General features: G+C 43.2%; 1 protein-coding gene across 1 annotated transcript in view; it reads left to right on the top strand.

Moving 5' to 3' along the window:
- LOC309719945 (bifunctional heparan sulfate N-deacetylase/N-sulfotransferase 2-like) overlaps positions 1–20,920 on the top strand; it is a 57,447-nt gene that overhangs the window by 19,770 nt on the left and 16,757 nt on the right. Inside the window, exons 3-5 of the mRNA XM_082556376.1 lie at positions 171–1,814; positions 10,976–11,063; positions 14,238–14,392. Of these exons, the coding sequence (XP_082412502.1) occupies positions 747–1,814; positions 10,976–11,063; positions 14,238–14,392 (1,311 nt within the window). The 5' untranslated portion in view covers positions 171–746. The remainder of the gene's footprint in view (positions 1–170; positions 1,815–10,975; positions 11,064–14,237; positions 14,393–20,920) is intronic.

Below are 20,920 nucleotides of genomic sequence, written 5' to 3'. Positions count from 1 at the left end.
ACTTTCTTCTGTTTAATATCGTAATTGTGGCTACAGAAAACATGGAATTTTTGAGAATGGCTCTAAGAACTAACAGCTGATGTCTAGTGAATCATTTTTCCCCCTTACCCTTTGTTGTAATTTTCACTGCCTTTTTCTCACCCTCCCACTTGTCTCTCCCCATTTTCCAGGTGTCTTTCGGCAATGTACAGACAATGTGTCCCAAGGAGGGTCGGCCCCAAAATACATTCTACAAGCATTGATGCTTCCATGGCTGACGGACTTGTCAGGCATCTGCAAAAGAAGAGACACTCGCATTGTGCAATATCTGCTTAAACTTTTTAAGAACTGCTGACCAACCGGCAGGAACTTGAGATTGAACTTTTGGTGTGGTATTGAAGACCCCGACCAGTTCTCAGCCAGAGACCACTGGTGTTGGTGTTCATTTTTATTGACCCATCTTACATTTCTTACTCTTCAGACCCTGTATTGGTACCTTTCAAATTGGAGAAAGGAAGTTGCAGAGTTTTTTGTTTGTTTGTTTTTTGACACTGCTGAGCCATAAGGACAGAAGAGGTAATGGATGATGTTGGCCATGGTGACGTAGTGTAAATGGCTATTCTTCAGCACATCCCGGTGCCAGTATCTACTGCTCGATCTTCCTCTTCCACTCCCCTCTCCTCTTGCTCCTACTTCCCTTATCTGCTGTCCTTCCTTAATCATTACTGCCTCTTGCTGTCCAGTCCTGCCTTTACCCTCCAAACACCATGGTGGGTTCAGGGTTGGGTGTTTGGAAGCTAATGCGAGGTGTCCGCCAGCTAGAGCTCCATCGCCTCATCCTGGCGCTCATCATCTTCTGCTTGCTGTCCATGGCCTTTTTAGCTTACTATGTCTCCAACAGCCCAAAAATCAAGGAGGCCCCTCCTTTACCTTTTAGTGATTGTGGCGGAGGTGGTGGGATTTCACTAGGAGTAAGTACGGGCGATGCAGAAGGAGGGCCAGGTGGCCAGAGGGCACCACTTTTTCTTCCTCCGCGCCAGGGACAACTACACCATGTTAAGGATAATTTAAAGACGGAGCCTGTGGTTCTGGTATTTGTAGAGAGCATCTATTCCCAACTGGGCCAGGAGATTGTAGCCATATTGGAGTCAAGTCGCTTTCACTACCGGACAGAGATTGCTCCTGGTAAAGGTGACATGCCCACATTGACAGAACGTAACCGTGGACGCTATACTTTGATCATCTATGAAAATGTCTTGAAATATGTCAATCTTGATTCGTGGAACCGTGACTTGCTGGACAAGTATTGTGCTGAGTATGGAGTAGGTGTCATTGGCTTTTTCAAAGCGAATGAAAACTCTCCTTTCAGTGCACAGCTCAAAGGCTTTCCTCTCTATCTACACTCGCACTTGGGACTCAGGGACTACCGCATCAACCCCGCTGCTCCTCTACTCTACATCACCAAGCCTAATCAGATGGAGCAGGGCTCCTTACCAGGCGATGACTGGACCATTTTCCAGTCTAACCATTCTACCTATGAACCAGTGCTTCTAGCTAGAACCAAGACCTCAGATACACTGGCGCATTTTGGACCCAGCCCTTTGCGGGCCCTTCATGCCACAGTAATCCAAGACTTGGGGCTCCACGATGGCATTCAAAGAGTTCTTTTTGGAAATAATCTCAACTACTGGCTTCACAAGCTAGTGTTTGTGGATGCTATTGCCTACTTGACAGGAAAGAGACTGTGTTTGTCCTTGGACCGTCACATCCTCGTAGACGTGGACGACATATTTGTTGGCAAGGAGGGAACCCGTATGAAGGTGTCTGATGTGGAGGTGGGTGAGCCTTGTCAGCCGTACATACAGTTGGTTCCTCTGTTTTGTTTTGTGTTTGTTTTTATTTACAGTACCAAAGTTTTTGCAATTTTGCCTTGGTACACCACCAAAGTTGATTTTAAGTCAAACAATCAAGATGTGATTAAAGTGTAGAATATCACCTTCAATTCAAGGGGTTTAACAAATACATTACATTAACTGTTTAGGAATTATATCCATTTTTATGCACAGTATCCCATTTCAGAGGTTTCTAAGTAATTTTATGTATATGGATTATTTTTAATGCTCAGATGAAAATTCTTTGCAGTTTCCTTAGACATCACCAAGTCTCACTGAAGTTAAAACAGAAAGCAGAAAATGAAAAGCCGCGCTATTGGGTACTGATCGGTACCCTGCTCAGACAATGATAGGAACACTCTTGAGGTAGGCATAACTTCCCTAGATTAATTTTGAATCAGTTCTTCTTACCATGAAAAGAATTCCACATCCATGAGTCCCTCTGGGCCCCAGTGCCCAAAATTTCTATTTGTTTGTTTTTTTGTTTTTTGTTACTCAAGGGCGTAGATTTGGCATGGACGGAAGGGACATGTCCCCACCAATATACAGCGATTATTGAACTCTCCCCACCAATAATTTGATCTCTTCGAGTGAAGAAAAACAAACCCGATAGAAAGAAAAAAACAAACAAACAAAAAAACATCTGTCAATGTCTCACTCACCCAGCTGTGCAGAAAGAGTTAAATTACGTCCTCAACTGGAGTCCTACCTCATGTGACAAATATGGCCAATGTGATTGACTGTGCCCTTCAGGGAGCTCTGTTTAGTTTTAGCAGCAGCAAGCCTGCGCTGCGAGGACCTGCAAGGAGGAGAGGAGGATGGCAGCAAAAAGGAAAGACCTGAATCTAAAAAAAATATTTTTCAAAGAAACCTGTAAGTCACTTAAAGTCAAGCTCACTCATAAAATGTGTCCCTCATAATAACGTTACAGGCTATGCTAGGCCATACATGCCAACACTTCCGATTTTTCCGGGAGAATCCCGAAAATCTCCCGGAGCCACCATTCTCCCCAATTTCTCCCGATTTTCCACCTGGGCAACAAAATTGAAAAACCATATCCCAGATTGGCCCAGCCAATTCCAGTTTCCAACAATGGCTACTACTACTGCAGCTACTTAGTTTTAATATTACTCTTATTAATCTTTCTGGGTTGCAAAATAAACTTTTAACATATTTTCAGGCGAGAATGTAGCTGCGTAAACTTCAAATAACTTAAACATGTTATTGTTTGGCCTTTTTCTGTGTTTTATTTGTTCGTGAGTAAATCGGTTTAGCTGAGATTAAAGTTATTAGATTAGATTAAATAAAATTTTATTAATCCCTTGGGAGGGTTCCTCCGGGGTTTTCACACAGCTAAATAAATGTCAATCAGAAAACTAATTAAACAGAAGTGTGAGACGGTCGAGAATCTACGCCAGTGTCCGGTTATATTTTAGACAGCAAGGAGCAGACGGCAGAGGTGACGTAATTCTGACGGCTAGAATATCCAATTTCACAGTCGCTCATTTCCGGTCTCCCCGGCTTTCGGAGGACCCGGCCCACTTAGACCGAAAAGGCCGGGTCCTCAGGTGGACGCAGCCTCTGAATTTGGACAATAATAACAGTGACATTTAACTTATTTTATCCAATAAGTAAACACTGTAAAATTCAAGTTTTTTTGTATATATCAGTCATTTGTTTAATAGTAATTTAACGTTATATAATTCACATATAAAACTATGAATTATAATTTTAAATGGTTTAAAAGCATGTAGAATAGCATATGTAGGCAAGTATATTTCTCCTTTTTTTTATCAAGAAGTAAAGAGAAAAAGGAAAAAATAAGAAACAGGGCAGGGTTCGGTGGTTGAATCATCCGTCTCCACCAATGCCAAAGCCAAATCTACGCCCTTGTTGTCACTGCACAGAGTCGGCTGTGGAGACTTTACCTTATAGGGTAGGTTTGTTTGTTTATTCCAGTGATGGCCTCTAGGATTTAGAAAAATCAATTTCCCAATTCAAATTTAATTTAATTTGAATAATCTGATATAGATTCTTAAAACGTGAAAATCATTTTTTAAATATAAATGGTTGTTTTCCAGAAATGCCAAAATCTCAGGTAAGAGTACACAAAAGTACTCCAACAGCTGCCTTAAAGAGCAGGTGAATGGACTCCGCAAAAATGTAAACACAAAGTGCGATTGTTCACACCGTCGGGTGCTAAAGTGGACATCTCACAGATTCTGAAACTGCAGGTTTTGTCACTCTCCAACCAGAATTCATTGAACCAGCAGTAAAAGAAGTGTAAAACAACGTTTCATGTTTGAAAAAAAATTGATATAAATTTTCTCTTATTTTGGCTGTTTTGCTTCCAGAATCAGAATCAGAATCAGAAAGGGGTTTATTGCCAAATGTTGAGCAGGTTTACAACATTAGGAAATTGCTGCGGTGCTTCAGTGCAAACATAGTGTCATAAATAGCACTTAAATAGACATGGAAAAAAATAAAAGTAGGGATAAGAATTAAAAGTGCTACGTGGAAAGATATGTGCATGAGATATACATGAGATATATACATGAGAATAAGAATTAAGAGTGCTACGTTGAAAGATATATACATGAGTGCAGGTGGTGATCAGTGCCAATCATGGAATGATGCAGTGAACACAGCGTAGGGTCATGTGTTAGTGGTGGGTACAGTCATATGGTTATTGTTCATGTGTCCAACAGCAGAGGGGAAGAAACTGTTCTTATGGCGAGAGGTTCTGGTGCGAATGGACCGGAGCCTCCTGCCTGAGGGGAGCAGGTCAAACAGACTGTGTCCAGGGTGAGAAGGGTCAGCTGAGATCCGCAATGTCCTGGAGGTGTACAGGTCCTGCAAAGATGGGAGTCTGCAGCCAATCACCTTCTCAGCAGAGCGCACAACACGCTGCAGTCTCTGTTTGTCCCTGATAGTGGCTCCAGTGTACCACACGGTGATGGAGGAGGTGAGGATGGACTCGATGATTGCAGTGTAGAACTGCATCATCGTCCGTGTTGGCAGGTTGAATTTCTTCAGCTGCCTCAGGAAGTACATCCTCTGCTGGGCTTTCTTAATGACGGAGGTGATGGTGGGCTCCCACTTCAGGTCCTGGATGATGGTGGTACCCAGGAAGCGGAATGAGTCCACAGAGGTGATGGGGGTGTCAGTCAGGATGATGGGGGGGAGTGGAGCTGTGTGCTTCCTGAAGTCCACAATAATCTCCACTGTCTTCTGGGCATTCAGCACCAGGTTGTTGTGGCTGCACCAGGACACCAGACGTTCAACCTCTCTCCTGTAGGCAGACTCGTCCCCGTCCGAGATGAGTCCAATAACGGTGGTGTCATCTGCAAACTTGATTAGCTTGACAGACTGGTGGGTGGAGGTGCAGCAGTTGGTGTACAGGGAGAAGAGCAGAGGAGAAAGAACACAGCCCTGAGGGGAGCTGGTGCTGATGGTCCGAGAGTCCGAGACATTCTTTCCCAGCCTCACATGCTGCTTCCTGTCCGTCAGGAAGTCAGTGATCCACCGGCAGATGGGATCAGGCACATTCATCTGGGAAAGCTTGTCTCGGAGATGGTCTGGAAGGATGGTGTTGAAGGCAGAGCTGAAGTCCACAAACAGGATCCTGGCGTAGGTTCCTGGGGAGTCCAGATGCTGCAGGATGAAGTGTAGGGCCATGTTGATGGCGTCGTCTACAGACCTGTTGGCTCTATATGCAAACTGCAGGGGGTCCAGGAGGGGGGCCGTGAGGGTCCTGAGATGGGAGAGAACTAGGCGCTCAAAAGACTTCATGACCACAGATGTCAGAGCCACGGGTCTGTAGTCATTTAGTCCAGTGATCCTAGGTTTCTTGGGGACAGGGATTATGGTGGAGGACTTGAAGCAGGCAGGCACATGACATGCCTGCAGTGAGGAGTTGAAAATGCCAGAAAACACTGGGACCAGCTCGTTTGCACAGTGTCTGAGGGTGGCAGGAGACACGCCGTCTGGGCCGGGAGCTTTCCGAGCATTCAGGTTCTTAAACTGCTTCCTCACATCTGCTTCATGAATATGAAGAGTTGTGGTGGGAGGAGGTGGTGTGAAATCCTCTTTTGTGTGGGGTGAGGAGGGGGGTGTTGTAGGTGAACGGTTAGAAGGTGGTGATGGCTCTATGGAGGGGGGAGAGGTGGGGGAATTAGTGTCCAAAGTGTCTCTATTGTTGGGGCCGTTGGAGGTGTGAAGGCTGCCTGATGGCTCGTCAAAACGGCAGTAGAAGTCGTTAAGGGTGTTGGCTAAGAGCAAGTCATCAGTGGAGTGGGGGGTTTTAGGCTTGTAGTTTGTGATATTCCTAAAACCTTTCCACACAGAGGCCGAGTCATTCTCTGAGATCTGCTGCTGCATCTTCTCAGAGTGCTGATGTTTAGCAATGTCCACTTCTTTAGTGAACCTGTACTTGGCCTCTCTGTAGCAGTCCCTGTCTCCGCTTCTGAACGCCTTTCTCTTTTCCAGCCACAGCTTTTTGAGTTTAGGAGTAAACCAGGGTTTGTCATTGTTATAACTCACCCTGGTGCGTGATGGCACAATGCTGTCCTCACAGAAGTGGATATAGGAGGTGACAGTGTCCGTAGACTCGTCCAAGCTGTTAGAAGCAGCCTTCATTGTGTCCCAGTCTGTGGTCTCCAAACACGTGCGAAGCTCCTCCACAGCCTCGTTGCTCCACAGTTTTTTAGTCCTCACGACAGGTTTGGAGAGCTTCAGCCTCTGTCTGTACGCGGGGATTAGGTGGATCATGACGTGGTCAGAAAGTCCGAGTGAAGCGCGGGGCACCGCGCGATAGGCCCCGCTGATCGTGCTGTAGCAGTGGTCCAATGTCCTCTCCTCTCTGGTCGGGCATTTAATATACTGCTTATATTTTGGAAGCTCATGGCTCAGATTGGCTTTGTTAAAGTCCCCAAGAGCAATGATGAGAGAGTCCGGGAATGTCCGCTCCATGTGCAGTATCTGCTCCGCGAGTGCGCACTGAGCTGCCTGCGCATCTGCGTCTGGCGGGATGTAAACAGCGGCCAGGATGAATGAAGCAAACTCCCGTGGAGAATAAAACGGTTTGCAGTGGATAAAAAGATATTCCAGAGAGGAAGAGCAGTGCTGAGCAATCACTGTCACATCTGTGCACCAGCCACTATTGATGTAGAAGCAGAGACCTCCACCTTTGGACTTACCGGAGAGAGCGGCCTGCCGGTCCGCGCGCAGCAGATGGAAGCCCTCCAGCTTGAGCGCGCAGTCTGGGATGTTCTCACTGAGCCACGACTCCGTAAAACATAAGACACAGGAGGAGGCAAAGTCTCTGTTCATGCTTCTCATCAGGGCCAGTTCGTCAATCTTATTCCCGAGTGAGCGTACATTAGAAAGGAAGATCCCAGGAAGAGCAGTTCGCAGTCCGCGTCTCCTCAAACGCACGAGTGCGCCGGCTCGCTTCCCTCTCTTTCGGCGTCTCGCTTTCCTGGTCAGAGTCAGCAGTAAATCTGCCGCAGATGCGACAAATATTGGAAATAAATCCACAGGCGTTGTAGTCCTGTAGTTAAGGAGCTCTTCTCTGGTGTACGAGTATCCAGAGGAGTGCCCAGACACGGAAGAAATGCACAAAAACAAAACAAAAGTAAAGCACTGAAGCACCAGGGCGACCATCCGCGGCGCCATCTTGATGGCCATCTTGATCTTCCAGCGCGGGATTGAGTTGAATCAGGACTTTATGAATCAGAATTGAATCGCTTGTTGAAATCTGGGACAATACGCTGTCCTAATGGCCTCTTTAATTTGCATCAAACTCTATTTGACCTCATGCTGAGCATTCAATTTAAAATATAACTAATATAAGTTCAGCAGTTGGAATAATTTCCAGTTCTTTTATCTGCTTAATTTGCCATGAGATAATAAGGAAACATCTGGCCATGAAACTGTTTTAGTGAATTCTCCAATTAATTTTGAGCATCTGAATATGCGTCTGTGTCTAAAAATGGTTGTATCTATATTATCTATATTAAAAACATCTTTGCAATACTTTTGTTAAACCCTTTTCAATTAATGTAGCTAAGATCAAAAAATGATTTGCTTGTTAATAGCACTCTGTTTACAGTTTGGTAAAAAGTAGACTTTAGGGATGCACCGATACCACTTTTTTGGAAATGAGTACGAGTACTTGCATTTAGTACTCGCTGATACCGAGTACTTAATGAAAACATGATTTAAATTTGCAGGTAACAGCTTTAGTCCTATAATTTAACAAAAAACAAACAAACAAGGGACTAGTTTGGAATTAAGAACATTTATTTAAAATGAAAAGCATGTTGTATGCAACATATTACAGAATAAATAATTATCCATCCATCCATTCGCTTCCATTTATCCTTTTCAGGGTCGCGGGGGGCGCTGGAGCCTATCCCAGCTGTCATAGGGCGAGAGGCAGGGTACATCCTGGACAGGTCGCCAGTCTGTCGCAGGGCTAACACATAGGGACAGACAACCATTCACACTCACATTCACACCTAGTGGCAATTTGGATTATCCAATTAACCTATCCCCACAAGCTGCATGTCTTTGGACGGTGGGAGGAAGCCGGAGTACCCGGAGAGAACCCACGCAAACACAGGGAGAACATGCAAACTCCACACAGAAAGACCTCGGCCTGATGGTGGAATTTAACTCAGGATCTTCTTGCTGTGCGGCAACAGTGCTAACCACCGTGCCATATATAAATAATTTATAATAATAGTTTTTTTATAAATAATTATAAAAAAACAAAATTTAATTTTAAATTTGTTCATCTGTTTCTCTGTTTAGAAGTCTCACTAGCACAGTCACAGCTGGGATGACATCAGAGGCTAGTGCATCGTAGCTGCTCACTTTTTTTAGTTAGTTCCTCAAAGGGGACGAGAACAGTCGTCTCCATAAGAGCCCATTGGTGAGCGGTGAGATAGTAAGGGAGTTCGTGCTCGGACACGCCCAGCACTCGCTTTTGCTCAATGAGGGACTGGAGCATGTAATACGTGCTGTTCCAGCGCGTCTGTACGTCCTGCTGCAGTCTCTTTATTGGCTGGTTGAGCTGTCCCTGAATGTCCTCGAGGCGGGAGTAGGCTAAGGCGGAATGTTTAAAATACCCAACTATTTTCCGCCCCCACTGCTTTAGCATCAGCTATGCTCCTCTGTGCTAATAAGCATGGGTAAATAAGCGTGGGTAAATAAGCGTGGGTACAGCAACACAGCGTGGGATTAACCCCTTACATGCCACTCAAACATAGACAGGTCTCAGACCGTGCTATCGGTCCTCGGTATCGGGGGACTTTTAACGAGTACGAGTACTTTAGAAAATGTGGTGCATCCCTAGTAGACTTCATATAAAAATTCACCTGCAAAATTGGCTTTTTTGATATTGTGATACTGCCTACGGATAATAAAACACAAAAAAAATCTATTTCAGTACTACTAAAATGTTAAAATTGTTACTAAAAAACTGAAACAATCAAGTCTATATCACATTTCAGACAAACTTTCAGTGGTGTTTTTGAATCCTAACATTTGATTCATTGCTGACTATTTAATGGAAAAATGATGAAGGATAATATATTTAAAGCTGCCACCATCTTTGAGTGATTGATTTTTGAATAATTTTGATCTTTTAAACCCTTTTTCTAAAGCTCATTAAAGCTTGACCTGCAGAAACAAGGAGATATGCAGTAGAGTTTGAAATGTTTCAGGTTCCACCTTTCACTGCCTCTTTAGGTCTGTGAAGGTTCTCAGTCATCCAGGTCATCGTAGTCAAAGGAGCTTGCAAACAAAAGCGTCTGGACTTCTTTAAGTTGCTTGAAGACGTTTCACCTCTCATCCGAGAAGCTTCTTCAGTTCTAAGGTCAAATGGTGGAGAGTCCCATGTAACATGTTCCCTCTAAGCCTGAAGGAAAAAAGAAGGAACACACACATGTAAAGGAAGCACTCAAAACGTGCGGCTATCCTAAATGGGCGTTCTTAAAGTCAGCAAAGAGGCACAGAAAAGAAGACCAGACACCAGCGAGGGAGGATAAGAAGGACAGACGCAACAACATTGTCATCCCCTATGTAGCCGGTGTATCAGAGAAACTCAGGAGAGTTTTCTCCAAGCATGACATCCCAGTGTATTTCAGACCCAGCAACACGCTCAGACAGAAACTGGTTCACCCGAAAGACAAAACGCCAAAACACAGACTTAACAATGTGGTGTATGCTGTACAGTGCAGCGAGGAATGCTCAGACCTCTACATTGGAGAGACCAAACGGCCACTTCACAAGCGCATGGCACAACATAGTAGAGCCACCTCCACAGGACAAGACTCAGCAGTCCATCTGCATCTTAAGGACAAAGGACACTCTTTCGAGGATGACAATGTTCACATTTTGGACAGATGGTTTGAAAGAGGAGTGAAAGAAGCCATCTATGTCCACTGTGAGCGACCATCTTTGAACAGAGGCGGTGGTTTACGACACCAACTGTCTGCCATCTATAATCCAGTTTTGAGATCCCTTCCCAGACGCCTTAACGCCCACTCACATCCTGGGCCATCTGACCTCAGGAATTCGCATGATAAGGTGGGGCCAGGTTTCACAATGAACACCCGAAACTCTGGCTGATTGGGACCCACACCCAGTTTCACACCTTGGCTCAGGCGATTAGAGGATCATCAGGGGGTCCTTTTGTCCCTTTGTGGAGGGATACTCCCACTAGGTTTATATCTGGGACTCTCCACCATTTGACCTTAGAACTGAAGAAGCTTCTCGGATGAGAGGTGAAACGTCTTCAAGCAACTTAAAGAAGTCCAGATGCTTTTCTTTGCAAGCTCCTTTCACTGCCTCTTTAGGTTTCATTTATTTGTAACTAACTGGAATTCTTGAATCTAATGTAATTGTAGGTGGTAGGTTGGATAAATGTTTGACTCTATCCATTTGACTGATTATTTCATATTACAAGGATGGACCTGTGTTTCACCCATTGTGTGGCATTTCTGCTCTTTGTCAAATTTCATCCTTCAGGTTAGATTCTGTTAGTAAGGCTTGATTTTTGTAATTGGCAACGGTTAAAATGTGTCATCCTTTTACAGGCATTGCTCAACACACAAAACAAACTGCGAGCACTGGTCCCAAATTTCACCTTTAACTTGGGGTTTTCGGGAAAGTTCTATCACACAGGTATGCATAATCTTTCTGTTTTTCTACATTCACAACAGCCATGAACTTCTTTAGACTGCTCTATTCAAACATGCAGGTGAAAATGGAAACTTGTGTTCTATGCTGGTGTAGTGACCCCTCAGTGTATTCAGAAGGTCACTCATTTCCTGCTGTGCTACATGTGGAAAAGTACAAATGTGGAACATAAAGCGGTTAAAGTATTCAACATGTCAACACAAGTAAAAATATTTCTAACGCTGCTTGTGGTTTTTGTTGCTTTATTTTCATCACAAGCTCTCTTTTTTTATTTCGGCACAACTTGAAGCCTGGAGCGAACTCTTCCTGCAGTTTCCTCCACAGTGTCTCCTCCGTTACTATATAAAGAGAGGGAGTCATTAGTCCCCTCATAAACACCTGTCCCCACTGCCAGCCTGACACAGTCTCATGAGATCACTGCAGCAGGCCAGAGACCTGCCGCAGTGCTATTGACATGAACCCTTTTACCAGATGTCGGTAACAACGTGTCCAATCCAGAAGAAATTAAACCATAGATGGTCCATAAATTATCTGTAATAATGAGAAAGGAAGAAGTATTCAACAAATGAAGAAAGGGAGGCGTGACAGGCATGGAAAATCACAGTACCAGCTGAAAAAGTTGATGACCACTTGTGGAGAGAGATCTGGAAGCAGCCTGTACAATTATTTCCAAGAAAACAATAAGTAATGCAACCACCATAGCTTGTATGCACGCTCACCATACACAACTCTGATGCTGAAGAAAAGGCATGTTGAGGCGTGTTTACAGTTTGCTGAAAAACATTTACACAAGCCTGTGAAATACTGGGAAAATATAGTTTGAGATTCTCTTGGATACGGGAGTCAAAGACACTACTTATCACCCCACAAACACCATGCTTACAATGAGGTTTGGAGGTGGGAACCTCATTGTGTGGGGCTGTTTGTCAGCATACAGCACTGATGTGCTTCATATAATTGAAGGAAGGATGAATAGGAAAAATGTACAGATACATTCTCAAATAAAATCTGCTGCCATTTGCCCACATGATGAAGATGAAACGAAGATGGACGTTTCAGCAGGGCAGTGATCCCAAACACACAGCCAAGGAAACGAAAATAAAGCTGCAATAATGGCCAGGCCTGATCTGAATCCAGTTAAAGATCTGTGGAAAGAACTAAAGCTTGCATGTGTGGATTGCATGCATTGTACATCTGTTGAGAATTTCATGTCAATAGAATCTTTTAAAATATCACCAATTTTCTGAGTGAATATACAGTGGGGCAAAAAAGTATTTAGTCAGCCACCGATTGTGCAAGTTCCCCCACCTAAAATGATGACAGAGGTCAGTAATTTGCACCAGAGGTACACTTCAACTGTGAGAGACAGAATGTGAAAAAAAAAATCCATGAATCCACATGGTAGGATTTGTAAAGAATTTATTCGTAAATCAGGGTGGAAAATAAGTATTTGGTCACCTCAAACAAGGAAAATCTCTGGCTCTCACAGACCTGTAACGTCTTCTGTAAGAAGCTTTTCTGTCCCCCACTTGTTACCTGTATGAATGGCACCTGTTTGAACTCATCATCTGTATAAAAGACACCTGTCCACAGCCTCAAACAGTCAGACTCCAAACTCCGCCATGGCCAAGACCAAAGAGCTTTCGAAGGACACCAGGAAAAGTATTGTAGACCTGCACCAGACTGGGAAGAGTGAATCTACAATAGGCAAGCAGCTTGGTGTGAAAAAATCAACTGTGGGAGCAATCATCAGAAAATGGAAGACATACAAGACCACTGATAATCTCCCTTGATCTGGGGCTCCACGCAAGATCTCATCCCGTGGGGTCAAAATGATCATGAGAACGGTGAGCAAAGATCCCAGAACCACACAGGGGGACCTGGTGAATGACCTGCAGAGAGCTGGGACCAAAGTAACAAAGGTCACCATCAGTAACACACTACAACGGCAGGGAATCAAATCCCGCAGTGCCAGACGTGTTCCGCTGCTGAAGCCAGTGCATGTCCAGGCCCGTCTGAAGTTTGCCAGAGAGCACATGGATGATACAGCAGAGGATTGGGAGAATGTCATGTGGGGCCATGTATCGTGAGATTTTGAGCCAAAACCTCCTTCCATCAGTGAGAACTTTGAAGATGAAACGAGGCTGGGTCTTCCAACATGACAATGATCCAAAACACACCGCCCGGGCAACAAAGGAGTGGCTCCGTAAGAAGCATTTGAAAGTCCTGGAGTGGCCTAGCCAGTCTCCAGACCTCAACCCCATAGAAAATCTGTGGCGGGAGTTGAAAGTCCGTGTTGCTCGGCGACAGCCCCAAAACATCACTGCTCTCGAGAAGATCTGCATGGAGGAATGGGCCAAAATACCAGCTACTGTGTGTGCAAACCTGGTAAAGACCTATAGTAAACGTTTGACCTCTGTTATTGCCAACAAAGGTTATGTTACAAAGTATTGAGCTGTATTTTTGTTATTGACCAAATACTTATTTTCCACCCTGATTTACCAATAAATTCTTTACAAATCCTACAATGTGAATTCATGGATTTTTTTTTTCACATTCTGTCTCTCACAGTTGAAGTGTACCTCTGGTGCAAATTACTGACCTCTGTCATCATTTTAAGTGGGGGAACTTGCACAATCGGTGGCTGACTAAATACTTTTTTGCCCCACTGTATGTTCAATACTTATTTTACCCGCTGTATCCTGACCTAACGTTCATGTGTAAAAACGGCCTGATATAATTTCATCAGTGCAGCTTGCTGCTCGAAACATTACCAAGTATAGTTTTGATCTGTGCAGGTTAAAACAGATGCTGTAAAGTCTGTTTGGAAGAACTGGTTTCCTTTGTTAGCGTCGCTGCTGCACGATCAGCAGCACTGACTGGATGATTTCATTCATTTTTCAGTCCCTTTCCTGTGAATGTGAAATGTCTTAAACTTTGAGGGAAATATTTGGCACAAATATTTAGAATTTGGTGGTCAGAGGGGGGCAATGCTACTGTGACTTTAAAATACTTGGCACTGACTCAAACATTAATTGTTCATTCTGGGTTTCAGGGCAAGCTCATCTCATACACTTTCTCTTCCTAGATAAAAGTGAATTCGGTGCAGATCAGGTCATGTTAATTATGCTGTGTGTGCACCTGCTTGTTTGTATTCAGGCACTGATGAAGAGGATCAGGGAGATGACATGCTGCTGCAACACAGGATGGACTTCTGGTGGTTTCCTCACATGTGGAGCCACATGCAGCCTCACCTCTTCCACAATGTCAGCGTTCTGGCTGAGCAGATGAGACTCAACAAGGTTTTTGCTCAGGTGGGCAACATTATTACACTGGGCAGTCTCACAATATGGAAGCTTGATTTCCTGCAATAAAACAAAAACAAAAATACAGCAGATTACAGAGAGGGAGATGCTGCAGTTTTAAAAACAATTCCGCAGGTGCATCTGATCAGTTACACTGACACCGTTCTGTCATTTTGACATGTCACTTCACATTTCAGTGAATATTCTTCACTGCAGCAGTGGTCACGTATAGTTTTACATGATATAGCAGTATTTGTGATGCATCTTTTTCCAAGATGGCGCCAGTGTGTGTGGCTCGCCGTCTGGCTCTTCCTCTGCTGTGTTTGCTTTAGGGCTGCCACGATTTGTCGACTAGTCACGATTACGTCGACTATCAAAATCGTCGACGACTGATTTAATAGTCGACGTTTCGTTTGAAGCTTTGTAAGATCGCAAAAGACGCAGGAATAATAGCAGGATTTAAGAGTGTAATAACGGACTGAAACAGAAGATGGCAGCACAGCATGTACAAGGATGCCAGCTGCCGTTAAACCCCGAAGAAGAAGAAGCAGCTGTGTCCCAGAATTCATAGCGCGGCCCAGCTTAGTTTCCAACAATGGCGGTAGCTAGTTAGTTTTAATATTACTCTTATTATTCTTTCTGGGTCACAAAATAAACGTTTAACATATTTTCAGGCGAGAATGTAGCTGTGTAAACCTCAAATATCTGCTCAGTTTATCAGGACACCACATATTTTCAAAAGCACTCCGACGTTTTCGGAGACGTCTGTTACCCACTAGCTCGATAGCTAGCCGGGGGCTAGGTCACTAGCGCCGTGAGAACACCGGACTCCCGACAAATCGTTTTCAAACCCACCGCCGTCTTTCGCGACTCAGGTTAAATATATATGGGTCACTTAGATAAATTAAAAATGTTGTTGTTTGGCTTTTTTTTTTTTTTTTGTATTTTATTTGTTCCTGAGTAAATCGGTTTGGCTGAGATTAAAGTTATAGTTTTTACACAGCTGAATAAACCTCAAGCAGACAGCTGATTATCAGAAGTGTGAGATGCTGGAGAATATACTCCGGTGTCCTGTTATATTTTAGATAGCAAGGAGTTTATTAAACTTTACCGAAACAATCTGCAAATTTCATTAAAATTGAATAAACTATCATCTTGTCTTTATTTTTAGTTAGCACCTTAAAAGCTTAAAGCTGTAAGCTAATGATAGTTATATAAGAGCAGATGCTGCTGGTGCAATAAGCTGTAGTTTTACGTCCAGTGGATTTGATTAGTCGACTAATCGCATAAATAATCGGTGACTAGTCGACTATCAAAATAATCGTTTGTGGCAGCCCTACATGAAGCCCTCAGGTTCCCTTATGATGCTCTCCCTCCTCGATTTTTCAAAGAGGTTTTTCTCACTATAGCATCAGCTGTACAATCCATTGTAAATAGTAGTTTGTCCTCTGGTGTTGTACCTGTCAATCTCAAACATGCGGTGATTCAGCCTCTACTCAAGAAACCTGCTCTTGATCCTGATATTATTGCGAATTACAGACCTATTTCCAAACTGCCTTTTATCTCAAAGATTCTTGAAAAGGTAGTTTACAAGCAATTAATGTCCTTCCTAGAAGAACACGGTATTTTAGAAGTTTTCCAATCTGGTTTTAAAGCTTTACATAGTACCGAATCTGCCCTTTTAAGAGTTTTTAATGATGTGTTTTTGGCAAATGACTCAGGTGACTGTGTTATTATTGTGCTGTTAGATTTAACTGCTGCTTTTGATACAGTGGATCATAATATTTTAATTTCCCGTTTAGAGGAGTTGGTGGGTATGCGGAGTACCGCACTGCAGTGGCTCAGATCCTATTTGGCAGAGCGAACTTTCTCTGTGAAACTCGGGGAGTTTGTATCCTCTGTTGCTTCTCTTCAATGTGGGGTCCCACAGGGTTCAGTTTTAGGCCCGCTTCTTTTCTCTCTATATCTCCTACCCCTTGGGTCTATTTTCAGGAAACATGGGATTTCTTTCCACTGCTACGCCGATGGCTCCCAGATTTATTTCCCACTTAAAAAGATAAATGGCTTCTCAGTAGACCCGCTGCTCAGATGCCTTGATGATATAAGGGCCTGGATGGCTTTGAACTTTTTACATTTTAATGAACAGAAAACAGAAGTGATGGTTTTTGGTGGCGCTTCTGAGGCTATTATAGATCTTGGTTCACTGGCACAGTATGTTAAACCAGTCATCACTAATCTGGGAGTTAAAATAGAGGCAAATCTTAAACTTGAAAGCCAGGTCAGAGCTGCTGTAAGATCTAGCTTTTTTTCATTTGAGGGAATTAGCCAAAATAAAGCCTATCTTATCGAAACAGCATTTTCAGACAGTAATCCATGCCTTTGTTACTTCTAGGCTGGATTATTGTAACGTACTTTATTTTGATGCGTCCATTAGGCGCCTGCAGGTTGTGCAAAATGCTGCAGCACGTCTTTTAACTGGAACAAAAAAGTTTGAGCACATTACCCCAATTTTAATTTCACTCCACTGGCTACCTGTACATTTTAGGATTGTTTTTAAAATTCTCTTATTTGCTTTTAAATCTCTTAATGGCCTGGCCCCCCCCTACCTCTCGGAGCTACTACAGCCATATACACCTCCCCGTTCCCTTAGGTCCGCCAATCAGCAGCTCCTTAAGGTACCAAAAACTAAGTATAAATCTAAAGGTGATCGTGCTTTTGCTGTAGTTGCTCCAAAGTTGTGGAATGATCTACCCTTGCATGTAAGGCAGGCCTCTTCTCTCTCTGAATTTAAAAGTCTTCTTAAAACATATTTATTCGCTGAAGCCTTTGGCATTGATTAGAGGGGTTGACTCAATTTGTTTTGACATGTTTTAATTTATTTTAGTTTTTTAGTTATTTATTTTATCTTATCTCATTTTAATTTGCTTTTAGCATGTACAGCACTTTGTGAACTCTGGTTTTATGTTAAAGTGCTTTATAAATAAAGGTGGTATGGTATGGTATGTCAAGTGACTTTTCTAAATGCATTTTGTAAATGTTCTTACCAGTTAGATGGTACCAGTCAAAACTTTAAACATGTTCACCTGTACATAATTTTGACAGCTGCTTTGATTAGAGAAGCAACATCCTGCATGTAGATATGAGGATGCATCCACAGGTTTATACAGATAGTATCGGACAGTGTGACTCATTTACTTTACTTCAGACACGTGAGCCGTCTCTAATGTCACATGCTGCAAGATCCTGGTTGATTCTGTCTTTGTCCAGGAAAAATGAACTTACGTGCTATAGTTCATTGATTGTAAATGTGCTCAACTTTTTAAAAATGTTGAAAAATACCCATTTAAATAGACGTGCTGTTGTCTGATGTAATAATTTTAGAGACAGTTAATTTTCTTTAAAATTGAGAAACAGTTGAAGTCTCAAGCTAACTTCGAGGAAAGAGGCAGAAAATGTTTTTCTGCGTATATTTCAGATCAAACATTTGATTATATGACAAGATAACACAACTAAACACAAAATACAGGTTCTAAATGAAGGTTTTTATTATTAAGGGAAAAAATCCATATCTACATGGAACTGTGTGTGTGGGGGAAACGATCGCTCCCTAAACCTAATAACTGGTTTGGCCGATGCTGCCGTAACATGTTGCTGCTAAGGATGCCCCGAGCGTGAAAGTGGACCCGAATGCAACTTCAGATGGAGGCACAATACTTGGTTTTCTAACAAGACTTTATTAATGAACAGCAAGTGAAATATACTCGGAAGCAAAGAACATGAAGCGTGAGCCAGAGCGAGAGTCGGGGAGTGGGTTTTCAAGTTTTATTGTCATATACGGATAAACAGTTTAACATTTACCTGTAATAAAATTCTTGTGTCCCTCAGCTTTACATGTACATATGGAAAGTGTACAGGTATATTAAAGAAGGACAATAACAATAATAATAATAAAATAATACTTTAGTATTTTATTATTTTTAAATATTAAGAACATTTGAAACAATTGTTTGGTATTTACAGTTTGTGCAAAACTGTGCAGTGAGGATTTAAAGCAGTTACAGTGACAGTGTATAGAGTCCAATAGTTGTACTGAGTGTGTAATGGTGTGTGCAGAATGTCAACAGTTCAGAAGCCTGATGGCTTGTGGCTAGAAACAGTCTCTGTGTCTGCTAGTGTGGGTCTGAATGCTTCTGCACCGCCTGCCGGGCGGCAGGAGTGTGAAAAGTCTGTGGCTGGGATCAGAGGGTCCGCTGCGTCTTCCTCATGCAGTGATGTCTACAGAGATCCTGCATGGCTGGCAATTCAGTCCTGGTGATGCGCTGTGCTGATCTCAGGTCACCAACATGGTGTGACAAACTCAGATCCTCGGTGATGTTGATGCCCAGGAATCTGAAGCAGCTGACTTTCTCCACCTCTGCTCCTTCTATGGGGGTGTGGCCTCCTCTCTGTAGTCTCCTGTAATCCACAATGAGCTCCTTGGTTTTGCTGACGTTAAGCAGCAGGTTGTTGTCGCGGCACCATGATGTCAGGGCTCTCACCTCTGCCCTGCATGCCGTCTCATCTCCATCAGAAATGCAGCTGATGATGATGGTGTCATCTGCAAATTTGACGATGGTGTTGGAGCTGTGTGTTGCTGTACAGTCGTGGGTGAACAGGGTGTACAGCAGGGGGCTGAGCACACATCCCTGGGGGGCATCTGTGCTGAGTGGAAGTGTGGATGCGGTGATGCTGCTGATCCGAACCACCTTTGGTCTGTCTGTCAGGAAGCCCAGTATCCAGGTGTGCAGGGAAGAGCTGATGTTCAGGTCACGGAGTTTCATTACATGTCTGGATGGTATGATGGTGTTGAAGGTGGAGCTATAGTTAATGAACAGCATCCGCACGCATGTGTCTTTTTTTTTTCTGGTCCAGGTGGGGGAGGGCAATTGCTATTGCATCGTCTATAGATCTGTTGTAGGCAAACTGGAGTGGATCAAGTGAAGCAGGGATTAAAGATGTGATGTGAGCTTTGACTGTACGCTCAAAGCACTTCGTAGCAATGGCGGTGAGTGCTACAGGGCGATGGGCATTTAGGCAGCTCACATTAGTTTTCTTAGGGACAGGGATGATGGTGGTCCTCTTAAAACATTTTGGGACAGCAGACTGGAGCAGGGAAAGGTTGGAAATGTCTGTGAAGACATCTGCCAGCTCGTGGGCACACGCTTTGAAAACCCGACCTGGAGTGTTGTCTGGTCCAGGAGCTTACTGAGTGTTTACTTTCCTGAAGTATTTACACACGACTGCCTGAGATATCTGAAGAGGGCAGCTGTCCTCTTCCAGCAAAAGCTCCTGAGATAGATGTTTATCAAACCGTGCATAAAAGGTGTTCGTGAGTTTCCTTGGATCGCGGCATAAACTCCTTCATTTATTAACTGCATTTTGTTCTTACTTGTTATCTTTGTCTTATATTAGGGCTGCTCAATTAATCGAATTTTAATCACGATTACGATCTGGGCTTTCAACGATCATTAAAAATGACAGAGCCGATTATTGGCCCCTCCCTCATTTATCCGCGACACCTTAAAGGCCGGTCCGTGAAAATATTGTCGGGCATAAACCGGTCCGTGGCGCAAAAAAGGTTGGAGACCGCTGATTAAGAGGACCCGAGGGAAGCTCGGAAAGCTAAGCAGAAGTTATTTGGAGAGGAGAGTGACTGCTGTTGGTTGAAAAGAGAGGTAAAAAAAAACTTCAGTGGTGTTGCACACTATTTTATATTATTTTCTAAAGTCATTGTTAACCCTTTAAATCCGGTCAGAGCAGCATGCTCCGTTTTGTGTAACTATTTTTAAATCCCTGTAGAACCCGAACCACGTAAGCTAGTGCAATAATTTGTTTTGCATATGAAACCGGAGGAGTTGTACTTACATCTTATGCCATCAGCTTGTCCTCGGTCACGGTTTCCTTCCACATATAGCTTTGCAAAAATTGCATAAAAAGCGCTTGCAGGAACAAAAACATAATATTCCAGAAACACGCTTTGCCGATCCGATCAGCTGTTCGTAACACTTCCCACAGTGAAACAGACGTCAGCGCGAACTGTCGCATGTCCGCCATTTCCTGGCCGAAACCGGAAGTGACGTCATTTTCGCGGAAATGTAGTTTTTTTACTTGTAGGCCTTAAAAGCCTATACTGGTCATGTTTGACTTTTCTGAATAGTTTCTGGGATGCTTAGAACTCGAATTGCACTGCTGGAAATAGTTTATTTTGATGCACCTGCTGTTTTCTTTGCAAATTTGCATCATAGGATTGTTTTTTTTGTTTTTCCTGCAGTATATAAAAATTGGTGTATCTCCAAAATAAAACTATGAAGACACTCAAAATAAATTTCCTGTTGTTGTAAACTATTTTTTGCAACTTTTTTGTATTTAAAGTTTTGAGGGATAAACCTCTTAAATTTCTCCAAGTAGAAATATATGTAAAAAAACAAAACAAAAACGATATAAATTTTTTTGTAGTTTATTGCACTTTTTTGCAATTAATGTAGTTACTATGGACTT

Source organism: Aulonocara stuartgranti, assembly GCF_965226115.1.
Source record: "Aulonocara stuartgranti genome assembly, chromosome: 13".
NCBI classification, from domain to species: Eukaryota; Metazoa; Chordata; class Actinopteri; order Cichliformes; family Cichlidae; genus Aulonocara; species Aulonocara stuartgranti.
Note: the sequence above shows the minus strand (reverse complement) of the source record. Positions and strands in the feature narration are given on the sequence as shown.